At 44.6% G+C, this 13,720-nt stretch overlaps 1 protein-coding gene across 1 annotated transcript; it reads right to left on the reverse strand.

The window, feature by feature from the left end:
- Nucleotides 1-1,102: 1,102 nt before the first annotated feature.
- Nucleotides 1,103-6,194, reverse strand: sost (sclerostin). The gene is made up of 2 exons (XM_037081934.1): nt 5,573-6,194; nt 1,103-2,722 (listed from the first exon to the last, which is right to left on the reverse strand). Exons 1-2 carry the CDS (start codon nt 5,820-5,822, stop codon nt 2,310-2,312), a joined length of 663 nt encoding a protein of 220 aa, XP_036937829.1. The 5' UTR covers nt 5,823-6,194; the 3' UTR covers nt 1,103-2,309.
- Between the last annotated feature and the right edge of the window lie 7,526 nt (nt 6,195-13,720).

Genomic DNA, 13,720 nt, shown 5'->3' on the forward strand with positions numbered 1-13,720 from the left:
ATCTCTAGATGGTGTTACAGCACAAATATAATTGAACTTACTTTGCTAGCAAAGAGTTTGGTGGAGAATTTACCATTTATGGAACTTCAGATAGCGTACACATCAATCAGAAAAGTTTGTGATTGCTTCATCAATCACAAACTTTTCTCGGGAGTTCTCCATGAGCAATCAATCGATCACAAGAGAGGAAAAAGTGTGTGTGTGGTTGATGCAGAAGCAGCAATCACACACTTTTCTCAGACTTTTCTGACAAATTTACAGTTTACAGACTTTTAATCATCGTGTAGATCGATCGCCAGAAAGCTACACTTTCTTTAAAAGTGTGTGAACTGCAACTGAAACTATTAATAACACATCAGTCACCAGAGAGGAAACGTGTCTGTGTGGTTGATACAGAAGCAGCAATCACACACTTTTTCAGAGTTTTCTGAGATTACAGACTTTTAATCATCTTATAGCTCGATCGCCAGAAAACTGCATTTCCTGAAAATTGCAAAGAAATGCAACTTTTGTTCAAATTTGTTTGTGTGACTCTATAAACTCCGTCCATGTTATAAACCATTTCTTAAACGTCTGGTGGGTTTAAAGTGTCAAACATCCGTGTAAGAATAATAACAAGTACGCCGGCTCTTTCAAATATATCTTCCTTTACTTTATTCATGTACTGTACAGTATTTCATTTCCAAAGTCTCTATCATACTATATGACAATAATGGCTATCATTTACTACAAAAAAAAAAAAAGTTGCATAAATAATTTAAATGTGGAAATAAAAAATAAATATGCAGTTCATTCTTTATAACAGTCCTTCTTTGTGTCTGTAGGAAACAGCCTGCTTCTCTTTACCGCCCCGTCATTGAGCTGGGTGGTGGGGGGGGGGCACCACCGCAGGAGACCACACAGGTATGATATGTACAGTCACGTTATGCATCACGACTCTCAGCTTACACCACAAACCCCACTTCCAGTTGCTATTTCAAACACACAGTCGGAAAAAGAAGCAAACATTTGTCAGTACAGTTTAGACAACCGAAAAAATCAGGAAGCAATACGAGCGGAAAAACAGCGGGGTGCTGACAATAAGTGGAAACATGGTGAGAGATTTTTTTTTTTTTTTTTTTTTTCCCTTCTTCGTGGAGGTTTCAAGTCCCGTCCGAGGAAGGAGGTCGACCGACGGACAAACTGGGCATCACCACTTCCTCTTCCTGCCCCCGATTCTATCAGGTTAAAAACTTTTGGATTATTGTTTTGACTGTGTTATTTTTATTCCCATCTTTCCTGCTGGAGCTATTTACAGAATGTGAGCAGAGAGTGAAGGGGACTGGAGGTGTCTTGAAATCCTGCACGATGGATTGTTTTTTTTGGCTGCGGATGGTCGATCGCTGCTCTATTTGGCCCGGTACAAAAGAATTCCGGTGTGGGCGAGCTGGAGAGCGCTCTGCCCCTAGGTAACAAGACAACCACGCACACATTTTCTGATGCCTCCTACACACATGTGCACTTTTCTTGTGTGCGATTCCAGCAAACAGGAACCGACTCTGTCTAGAGGAAATGCTTTTATGACTGGGAATGGACTCATCTGGTAATTAAAGAGGGGTCACAGGACTCCTCAGTGCCCGAGTGGTGTTGGTCCTCACAAAACTGCTTTCACCCGCCATTTCTCTTTCGCTGTATATGTCGTGGGAAAGGCGCTACTGTAACTGACAGGCCTGGAGCGCTGTCGTGACGAGTGAAGCCTCTTAACGGGCTGTCAGAGCGATGCCTGGACCGCCGTACGAGCCAGGGCCTCTCAGAAACCTGTCGACATCCCGCCGTCAGAGCCCCCAGAGCCGCCGCCGTCTCCTCCACACACGGCCGAAAGGAGACGGATTACAACCACTTTGGAGCGAAGACGCACCTTTTCAGCTTTAAACAGGGCTGCGGTGCGTTGCAGCGTTGCATCCGCTGGATGTTTGTACAGATGGGCTCGAGGCCTCGGGGAGGACTTCTCATTATGCTTACATGAAATCTGTTTGAGACACAAGTTCAGGGAGGTTTTGAGCTGCTGGGATGATCAGACACTCGTCTCCTGACCGTCATTTTTGTCATGCAAGTACGCAAAGTTCACAAATATGCCGACAAAAACAAAAAAAAAACAAAAACAAAAAAAAAAAGACTGATGACGTAAAACCAGCCCAGCAATTAGCTTATGAATTCGCTCTTTGTATTTTCTTATTGCGTCTCCTCCCTGCTCGAAGGAGATATGTTGGTCGGTGTGTTATGTAGCATGTGCATGTGTGTGTGAGTGCGCTTTGGTGAGGAGAGGAGCATCAGTACGAGTTGCCAATCAACGGCGTGTTGTTCTTGTTCCGGTCTTGAGACAAACGACTGTTCTTCTTCGTGCGTTGCCTCTTCGGAACCTCCTTGGCCTCCGATTGGTTGTGGTGGGGCCTGAAGCGCTTGCACTTGCAGGAGGTGACCACGCGGATTTTGTAAGTCCGAGTGCTGTTGTTGTTGGGACACTGCAGCTGCACCCTCCTCGTCCGGGAGTGAGCGGGGATGCAGCGGTATTCCGAGCCGTTGCTCCGCCACCACTTCCCGCGGGCGATGGAGTTGGGCATGAGGTGCGAGGGCATGCACTGGCCCGAGCACACCAGCTCCTTGACGGGTTTGGCGCTGCGGCACGATCCGTCGGTGATGTAACGTGTGGAACGCAGCTCCCTGCAGCTCAGCTCCGACGCACCTGGGTGGAAGAGCAGGATATCACAGTTACACTCGTGGCTTCGGCCCAAAACACACACTTTGAAGTGCCGCCGCCCCGACGGAGTGGACACACAGCAGGTTAACTGCTTCGGTGCTGCAGCTGCGTCGGACTCGGTCTGTGCTGATTTCTCTGATTCTGCTTTGTCTCAACGTGGACTCAGAACATTTTCAAACACAGAAGTGCAGCCGAAAAACATCAGCTTTATAGATTCAACGTAAAAGGTCAACACGTCATCGGAAGAGAACGATCTTCATGAGCTTCACACAGCATAAGAACAGCTTGTTTATTCAGTTAAAGAAATTAAGAAATACAGAAAGTATACATGTTTACAATATGACTGAGGTAATGACTCCATGATACCATTTCCATAACTGAATAAACAAACTGTTCTCAGAGGAAAATAAGGTCCTAGAACACTGTTTAAAGCTAGAGAGTTGGCAGGGTCCGCCACATATAAACAAAGTAAAACAGTATGAAATTGTGTCGTCCTTCAGTTTGTATATTCAGTTTATTCAGAGGAGCTTGTTTGTTTAGTTTATTTAGGCATAAAAAAAATACCAGCCAGTGAAGATCTTCCTCTTCTCCAACACTACAGAATGAACCTTTAATGCAACAATTTGCACATTAAGCCCGAGATCTGATCAGAGTTTCTGCATTTGATTCGCGGTCCGATCATTAGCCGACGACGGGTCCTGACAAAAGAAAATCCAGCTGGCAGCAATCAGCTGATAGCAAATCCAGACCAGAGGGCCATTAAACAGCTCAATCAAACCTAATGGAGGTCTGAGCTGGAAGGGAAAAGCTGGCACACAGCGGCGGCCCTCAGGAAACGTATGTGGTGATGGAGGAGTAAATAGCTGTCTGGTTATTTTAAGGCAGCTCTGCAACTGTACGATTCTGCACAAGCTGGACATCTGCCAGACTGATCTGAGCCTGTAATCCCATGTTTTTTTTAACAGCCGTGCGCCTGAGTTATCGTCCTGTGTTGTGTTTCTTTCTTTCTTTCTTTCTTTCCTTTTTTTTTTTTTTTTTTTTTTGCTTCAAGCAGCGTGTAAAAGAAACTGTCGGTTAAGAAATGATACACTCAGAGAGGGATCTGTTTTCCTCTGTGGCTTTCTTTGCAAAAAAAAAAAAAAAAAAAGGCTGAACAAAAGGATTTATGTGAGGTGACTTCCTTTTTTTTTTTTTTTTTCCCTCCCCCTGGAGAACCTGATCTGGTGTTATTCTGTGGCTGGAGGGACCGCAGCGGTACACAGTGTCTGCAGCGCGCTGGGCAGGCGGTTTGCACCAAATTACCACCCAAAAAAAAGTCAGCTCCAATGAGCGGTACGACCTTTTACATTTCCTGTTTTCCCCTCCACTGTCAAGCTGAAAAAATCATTACTAATGATGGTGGCCTGGAAACAAAACAACAAAAAAAACACCCCAGCAGACTACTGTAAAGTTGCCTGAGCTGCTCGTCTCTCCTGCAGGCGGTGGGAGGTGAAGGGCTGGAGGGAGGCCAGGCGGTGGTCGGAGCTCTGCCGTGACCCCACTGAGACCCAGAGGAGCCGTCCCAGGATGAAAACCGAGAGATGGATGAGGAGAATAATCCAGGAGATTTCTGTGTGAAATGCAACACGCATGCTTTCCGATCCGTGTGAAAACAAGGGGATGAGGGGGGTTTTTTGTTTTTTTTCCACCCCTTTTTAGGAGCCGGATAAAAGTTACTTCAAAACGTTTGAGTTTGTTTTCTCCTCCAGAGACAAAAATCAGTCACACTAACGGATCTCGACTGGCTAATTCCTCCCGTCAGCTGTTGATCCTCTAATCTGATCAATCCTCATCTTCTCTGATCAGCGATGATTAAGTGAAAATTGTGGGAACATGAGCGAGAGGATGGGAAACCTTCGCAGGGCCACAGGTGGAAATCATTCTCAAAGGCAATGTTGCATTTAAAAAGCAATTTCCCACCAAAAAAAAAAAGAAGAAGAAGAAGTCAAGCCCCCACTGTGGAGTTTTTTCTTTCTATTTGGGAGACATGTTGTTGCAATCAAATCGTTATGGCCCAAGTAGAGCCTGACTAATAGTATAAGGAGAGCAGGAAACAACCTGGAAGACAATGTGAAACAAAAAAAAAGCCCTCTTGTCTCTCTGAATGCTCCACTTCACTTTGTGGAGGCTGTTGGGGGGAGAAACCGCAAGAATGCGCGTCTGTGCCGCTCTCATCACCCTCGACTGAGGATGAAGCAAGAAAACACAACTTCCCACACAGCAGATGCTGCTTTTAATCAGGGAGCCAGTGTGGAAATTTAAAAAAGGGAGCTGGAAGTCAGATCCACGAATTTGGGCAAAATTTGGAAAGGATTATATTGGATTTTTTTTTTTTTTTTTTTAAGAATTGGAAAAAACAAGATGGGTGAATAATTTACCTCTTTAGAATAGAGACAGATTTCCATAACAAGGTCACTTGTCGGATTTAATTTCTGGAGGTATCAAATAAAGACGCTTGTGGTTTGACGCACAACCAAAATCCCCCAAAAAGGAAAATATGATCTTAGCACCAAAAAAATAATAATAAAATACAAGTTTTTACGTGTATAAATGATAAATTCTCACGAGATTTTACTCACATCTCTTTTGTGTTTTGACTTTAAACGTGACATAAACACCTAATTTTAACCGTTTTACGCATTTTTACGCACGTCTCCACACTTTTACGCACCAGGCCTCCGTGAAATTACGCATTTTTAAAAAAAAATCTAGTTTGACTTGAATAATAATCTAAATACTAAACAATCGTATTCCTCAGGATGAAATTTCACCTGTATTTGTTGTTCCAACACTTACTGTATGACACCGTGCTCGCCGTCCTCCCGCCGCTCTTCGCCCTGTTGTTCATACTGTTCGTGTTGATGTTGTTGCTGCCGTTGGTCGCCTGCGTGATCGCCTCCTGCGGACTCCGCGTCTCCTCTCTGTACTCCGGTAAAATCTCCGTGGCGTCGTTCTTCAGTACCTTCCATCCCTTCACGGCCGTGCAGCATCCCTGCAGCAGCAGGAGCGCCGAGCTGGAGACGAGGAGCGCCACAGACACCTGCATGCTGCTGAGAGGTGACCGCGAGGAGGGAGAGCCAAAAAGGTGCACGAGGAGGAGGAAGGAGAGGAAGGAGGAGAAGACAGACAGAGAGAGAGAGATAGAGAGAGAGAGAGGAAGACTGAGAGACGCTGGTGAGATCCTCGGTGGAAGAGGCGCACACGGTATTTAAAGCTACGAGAGTTTCCGTCAAGACTGACAATTAAGAGCTTACACAGAGTGGGAGGGTCCGACCTGAGAGATTCATTGAGAAACTGGAGGAGGGGAGGAGGAGAGGAGAGGAGGAGAGGAGAGGAGAGGAGAGGGCGAGGGGAGGAGAGGAGGAAAAGAAAGGATGGGGGAAATAAAAGAGGAGAGGAGGAAATAAAAAAGAACAGGAGGTGGAGGAGAGAGAAGAGAGAGAAATTGAAAGGAAAGGAAGGGAGGGGAAGGGGAAAGGAAAGAGAACAGACCAAAAAGAGGAGAGGAGGAAATTAAAAAAAAGGGACAAGAAAGGAAGGGAGGGTAAGAGAAGAGGAAAAGAGGAAAGGGGAAGAAATGAGGGGAGAAGTAAAGGGCAAGGGAAAGGAAAGGAAGATGAGAGGAGAAAAAAGGAAAGAGGGGAGACAAAAAGAGAAGAGGAAGAAGTGAGAGGAGAAGAGAGAGAGGAAAGGAAAAGAAGAGGAGGAGGAAAGACAAAATAGTGGAGAAAGAGGAGGAAAGAATAGAGGCGAGAAATGAGAGACAGGAAAGGAGAATAAATGAGAGGAGAAGTAAAGGAGAAAGGAAAAGAGAGGAGAGGAGGAAATAAAAGGAAAGGACAAAAAGGAAGTGAGAAAAGAAGAGACGAGAGAAAGTAGAGGAGAAGGTGGGAAAGGAAAGGAAAGGAAAGGAAAAGCCAAGGGGAAGGGAAACAAGGGAAGGAAAGAAAGAGAAAGTCACTGTATAAGGGAAAGGAGGAAAAAATAAGGTGAAAGGAAGAAAGAGGAGAGGAAGCGTAGAGAGAAGGAGAGAAGGAAAGAAGAGGAAAGAGGAGAGATGGAAAGAAAAGAAAATGTGGGAGAAATAAAAAGGAAGGGAGGAGAAGGAAGATGGAGGAAAAAGGCGAGTGAGGAAACAGAGAGAGGAAAGGAAGTGAGAGGAGAAGAAAAAGGAGGTGATGAGGAGAGGAGGATACCAGTGAAGAAGGAGAGAGGAGAGGAGAGGAGAGGAGAGGAGAGGAGAGGACACATGTTGTGGTGCTGAGTGAGTCAGCTGATGTGTTGTTGTTGTTGTTGTTGTTGTTGTTTTTGTTGTTGTTGTTGTAATGAAGAGAACAAAATGCTTCGTCTCTCCTTCTAACGACTTCCGCTGCATGACGTGTCTCTGAAGTATTCAGGCGTCGTTGGGAGCTGAGGAGGTTTACTTTGGACTCGATGAAGTTGTTCCACTGCCTCCTCCTCCTCCTCCTCCTCCTCCTCCTCCTCCATCTTCCCCTTAATCATTCATTTCTCACATTAATTATCCATCGTCACAGCTCTCAGTGGAGGCGATCAAACCGATCGGATCGGATCAGATCCACCGACCTTCATTTACTCCTTCAGCACCTTCATGTGTTCTGCACAGGACTGAAACTTTCCTTTTTTTTTTTTTTTTTGCCAAATGATTTACAGCAGAGTCCGATCATCTCTCTGGTTTAAATAAAATAATAATCCGGACCGAGGGCTGCATGTTCGCTCTCCTCTGAGTTTCTTGGCGTCGCTCTCTCGGCCCCGGTGATCTGACGAGTGCTGACAGATGGAGGCTCTCTCACTCAAACACTGCCCTCTTGAGGGAGAATAAACAAGTCTGGTGGAGGCAGGAAAGATGGGATTAGACCTCATTAGCATCACACATGTCCTTTCTTTTTTTTGTTAAATGCCCCCCTCTTTCTTAAGGGGGGACAGGCATGTGGAGGCAAGTCAGGAGAGGATGGAAAAATTGGGGGAAAATCCCTTAAATCTCGGTCGATATCTCCGGTTTGACGTGTTCCTGTACCCGTTCATTTGAGGGAGGCAGCAGCGTCCATAATCACACACGTCCTCCTCACGGTCCATCTGCTTTTGCACAAGCCGTAAATCAGGGTTTGCAGAGCTTTGTGGTCCGCTGCGTACGTGAACAGACACAACAAGTCTAAATTAGAATACTGACATTGTGAGATGAGGATTATATAACGCGGTCCGTCAACAACATCACATCTTTTCCCCTGAGACTTTTATTACAGCCTGTGTGAACGTCTCATTAAGTCAAAACTACCAGATTTGACTTATGAACTCTTTTAAAGTCTCACCACGATAATTATTTGCATTTACAATATATTAATTAACACCATATACTTGTGTAAATGTTGAAATCGTATAATTTTACAGCTAAATTTGACAGTTTAGCCTCGGCTAACACGCTACGAGCAGCTACAACATCTGTGATTGTTCTACGTAGAGTGAATGCAAAATATTGTTTTCTGGGACTTTATGTGGTTTTGACTATAATATCACATCCACACTATCAATCGATTCGACTTTTAGCACCTTGTAAACTGCTAACGTGCTAGCAAACAGCTGCCTGTTTAAACATCAAGCAGACTCGGAGCTACGTTAGCATTTCTTTGGATGATGAATGTAAGTCCAGTTGTTTGGAGGGGAACATCTGGCTCTGAAGCTGCTAAAAGCTCCGCTGAATGTTCAACTAGTTATCACTGAAATCTGCAAGTAGAATATAAACTTTTATTTGAGTGTTTTTGGTGAAAATATCTGTGTTTTAGAGGGTTTTTATGCTGGAAAACAAGGAGCTAAAAACAAGCCAAATGCTTCGTGGCACTGAGGGGGAACGCAAAGTTCACACGAGCAAAAGGGAGAGTTTATGTGTTTTACTGTGAACGTTTCTTTAAGTCAGCCTTCAGTCGTTCGGGGCATCAGTTAAGTAGTGAAGCTAGCGTTGAAGTTTTGGCTGATAACAGTCGACAGTATGATGACTGGTAACGTAACAGTCCTGATGTAAAATCATTGCTAACGCAGCTTCGAGTGAATTCTGAACCAGTTCTGTTCCTGTTGACATGATTGCGAGGCGACTTCTGACCAAAAATATAAACGCACACAGAACAAAACATTTTGTTTCCTCGCTGTTTTCCTTGGACGCGTCACGTTCAGCAGCTCTCTCTGGATTGTGCAACTCGGTCGTTTGGTTGAAAGATGTTCTGATACCGTGTTTACGTCCTGAACACACAGAGTGCCGATCTGAAACCAGCGTGTTAAAATACCGTGTGTGGATGTTACGGATGTGTCTGAGGTTTCACAAGTGGCTCGTTGTTGATACAAACTGTCCAGTTGCGCACTAAATCTGAATCTTGAGACTTTTATACTCGCTGCAGTTTCCAATACTGGCATCGATATCGGAACAACAACAACCCTCCCGTTGATGACGCGTCCTCCACGACAACAGCTCTGCTCACAGCATTTTATTTCTGAAGCGTGTTTCAAACAAACACAGAAGCAGATTTAACAGGATGGATACAAGATTCCTGAGTAGAACAGAGTTAATTCGGTGGTGAGGTTGTTAACTGAGGACTCCACCAGCGTCTGGATCTCAGAAAGTGTTGCTCACATGTCCAGTGCCGCCGGTGTGTCGCAGCAGCTCTGAACTCTGCAGTCGAACATGATTCTCGTTGCACAAGCCGAGAGGTCTTGAAGTAACCGGAGCGGACAGCTTCGTCCTCCCATTGTGTGTAAGCCTTCAGCTCTGAGGCCGTGCCAGAATTTTTTCAAGCGAGCGATGGATGGTCCCTCCGTCTACACAAAGCCAGCTCTGATTACAGCCTTCGTCGTGACCGATGTCAGTCACAGTCTCAATTTAGACCTCTCTGGGTTTCTTTAAAGAGCCCTTAGGCCCCGTCGCTGCGTTTTTTATCATGATAACAGCACAATGAGTCCCAAATAACAATCAGATGCTCACCAGATTGCGAGAAAAAGCCTCCAGCACTGCAGAGGAGGACGAGCGGAGCGCAGTCTTTATGGAACTGGAGGAAAAACTGTGTTTTTCGACCTTTGCGTTCGCTCGTCGTGATTCATCGTACGAGTTTTGTGAAGCACTCGATCACACAGGTCGGAGACACATTTTCCCTTTTTCCAAACACAGTTTCAGGCCGGTGGAAGTAAATAAGGAGATAGTGTTACACGGCTGCGTGTTTCAGGCTGTGATCTTTAACTCTGTTTGCCGGAGTGAATTATTCATAATGTGTCGGCCACAATCATGCCGAGAGGGTTCGAGTCCGACTCTCCCACATCAGTTTTCATCCAAATTTAGTGGAAATTTTACCAGAATATCCATAAACCACAAGAGAAAATATTAATTAATGCACCATTAGCACATCTTATAACTATTTCTCTTTCTAGTAGTAGTAGTAGTTCTGTTCTGTCATTTTAGATTTAATCGTCTTTCCTATTTTTATTTTACCCGACTCTCTTTGTAGTGAGATATTTATATATAAAAGGATCAACTGGAACACAACACGTTCTCCTCTGGGATCAATAAAGTGTCAGTCAATCATCAAACAGTGGAAACATGAAGAGGACGTGATGAACACGACGCACAGAAAGTCACATCGTGATTATTGTGATACGAATTATGACGATGTGATTTTTTTGTTTGTATCTGCAGGATCTGATCTGCAGCCGGACCACCTCTGAAGCATTTGTGGTGATTTATTTATTTCTCATGTTGTCAATTAATGAAAGTTTGCGATAATATTTACGTTGTTTGTTCGGCACTAATTCCAGGAGCGTGACGGTCTCCTCTTCTTCTTCTTCTTCTTCTTCTTCTTCCCACGTGGATCTGATGTCTCGTCTGTTTCCAGTTGCGTCGGTGGATTTCGACACTCTTAATGAAGTGATATTCGTCAGCTCGATCTGTGTCTGCTCGTCACATCTTGTTTCAATCGATACGCAAACTTCTCCACCTACTCTTTTGTTTTGTTTTAGACGTTTTGGCGTTTTCACTGACGTCTTTTTTTACGAGAACGATCATAAATCAAAGAAACAAAGCCGGAGAAACACGTTGTTTTATGCTTGCCACATAAAATACAACAGAAGATGATTCTTTAACTACATGTGACACTTGTTTGAAGACAAAGGTGTGACGCGACGAGTAAAGGGCCTCTGAGTCCACGACGTGTTACTGTGGACTCCTGGATCGGTGTTTAACTCTCTGACGGTTCAGCGTAACAAATTCCTGCATGTTATTCCAGTTGAACAGCTGTCAGGTTCTGTGTATCCGAGAACAGACGGGAGGGGGAAAAAAATTCCTGTGTGAGAATATTCGGGCTTCAGAACGACAAGAATCCATCGCTTGTGACAGCAGTTGTGCGTAAGAGCAGATACTCATCAGTGTTTGTGCGTTGGAGACGTAGATCGTATCGTTATCTGCATGTCGCGTCGCTGCACATCTGGATGTAATTAGTGCCGAGACGCGGCGGATGAATCACTGACAGATACCAGCGTGATAAAGTTCACATTAAAGACAAAAGCCAGGTACAAAATTCTTGTTTCTTTTTGTCAACACGATCGAGGAAAAGATTTCTACAGAGGGGATTTTAGACATCTCTTTTCTTTTATCACTCTATGAATCAGAAACACTAAAAATCCATTTTTACCAAAATCTGCAGTTTTTGCGGCGACAGAACTGACATTTCCAGCTGTTCGTGTGGCGACAAAATCTGCAGTCTTTTTAAAGGGAATATTGAAAATTTCCAGCTGTTCTGGTGAAGAGAAGACTGGTGTTTGTTTTGTTTTTTTTTATGGGGACCTGCTGACATTTCGAGATATTTCTAGAGACAATATCAGGTTTTTTTAAGGAGATCTTATCAATTTCCATACATTTCTTTCCAGCTATTTCTATCCGGGAAGTCAAAAACCATCTTCAGCCATGTTAGTGACGAGCAAAACCCGTATTTTAAGCCAAACTGATCTTTTCTTCAGCCTTCAGATGTGTTTTTTTGTGCTGAAACTTAATCAGAGTAAAAGCAAAGTGTTGAGACAGAAGAGAAACAGAAACCTGAAAACCTAAAGAAACATAAAGTTGCATCAGAAAGAAAGGTGTGAATGACAAAAGGGCGTTTCTGCTGTCGTGTCTCAGCGTCGGCTCCTGGAAGCTTCTTCTTCTTCTTCTTCTTCTTCTTCATCAAGCAAATCTGTAAACTTGACTTTAACACTGTATGTGTTTTCTCTTCAAACCTCACATTAGTCTTCCAAACAAAACTCCACCGACTGACACGAGGAAGCTGAAGTGTTGATCAGAAACACGACATCTCCTGCTTACATTCCCCGCTGCCCTCATGATTCATACACGTGCGAAGGATCCAACGGCGGCGGCGACTACAAAGAGCCGCCGTGATGTTGATCAACTGCGGCGCGTTGACCCTGGACGTGTTTGAAAGTGTTTCATTATTGACAGCGGCTCTGCTCTGCATCACTTTGTATATCCCACCGTGGACGACACCAGAGCTGACTCTCCCCGCTCCGTCCCGTTGATTTATCAGCCGCTCATATACACACAGCTCTTTCCAAACCATATCTGTACACGGGGCGTGTAATGAAAATAATTAATCACCGTTGAGCCGAACAATCTCGCAGGAGAATAAAATAGCACTCGCTGGATTAAACATGGCTTTGAGAGAGAGAGAGAGAGAGAGAGAGAGAGAGAGAGAGAGAGAGAGAGAGAGAGAGAGAGAGGAAGGGCACTGAAGATGGTGATTTGTATTTTCCTTCTCTTGACTTCGAACTCAGAGTACAACTTGTTTGTCTGCTGGCAGCCTGCGACGCGTTCTCGAGGTCACTGGGAGGTGACGGTACCGCTCCGGCCCGAGACATGATAAGCCTCGAAGTCCAAAGTGGGATTCCTCTTCCACTCTGATCCTTCATGTGGTTTCAGCGAAATGAAAACAGGAGATTTAACCCTGGCTGTTGTAAATCAGACTCCAGCCATCCCCATTGTTTGCCTTAAGGCTTTTTCAGACAATCGTCAAAATAGAAAGTACGCCCATCGAAACAGCCTCGCAGCCAAGCAGCAGGAGCTGTGGGAACTCTCCTGGCCGGACCTCAGAGACCACACGAAGCTGTTTGCTAACCAGCCCGAGCCTCTCAGCACACCGCTCACCACCAGCACGCTGCCTGCCAGCCGGCCACAGCTGCTTTTCTTAGCAGTGAGAGAAATGACCCAACAAATTATTCACCACGCACAGCAGACTGCTATCTCACATACAGACACACAGTAGCATCTCTGAGCCGTGTACATCATGTGCTTTAACCCTCATGACACCCAGGACCAAGCACATCTTAATAAAACACATTTTTAGATGAAGTTTTTGCAGAGAGATAACAGGAATTAAATCACTCTTGAGTCTGTGCATTAACCACGGAGCTGCAGCCAGAAAGATTTTAGCCTAGCTTAGCATAAAGACTGAGAACAGGGGGAAACTGCTAGCCTAGCTCTGTCTGGAGTTTTTAATCAGCCGCCTCTAAAGCTCACTTCTGTAACACAACTGAATAGTTAAGCTTTGTTTCCACCAAAGTCTTTTCGGTACGCTTCCTCATGCATAACCCATAATTAATGTACCCAAACCGTCGATCTTGTGTTTGCTGCATGAAACAAACTTTACTTGGGCAAAGATTGCTGAAAGCCAAAACCAGTGTTTTGGTCTGATGTGTTTCAGCTCCACCTTTAAGTGTTCAGATCAGTTTGCCAGACACTGCAACAGAGGTGTGACACAAAAAACAGGATGTCACAGAGCATTTCTTTCAATACGTGCAAATCTTTTGATAATGGCAACACAAAAATAACCATTTCTTCAGTGATGAGCTGAACCAAACCCGACTGCTTTGCTTTTTAACTGTAAAGTGAGTCTGCGCTAAGCTAAG

The sequence above is a fragment of the Acanthopagrus latus genome, chromosome 20 (assembly GCF_904848185.1).
Source record: "Acanthopagrus latus isolate v.2019 chromosome 20, fAcaLat1.1, whole genome shotgun sequence".
Classification (NCBI taxonomy): Eukaryota; Metazoa; Chordata; class Actinopteri; order Spariformes; family Sparidae; genus Acanthopagrus; species Acanthopagrus latus.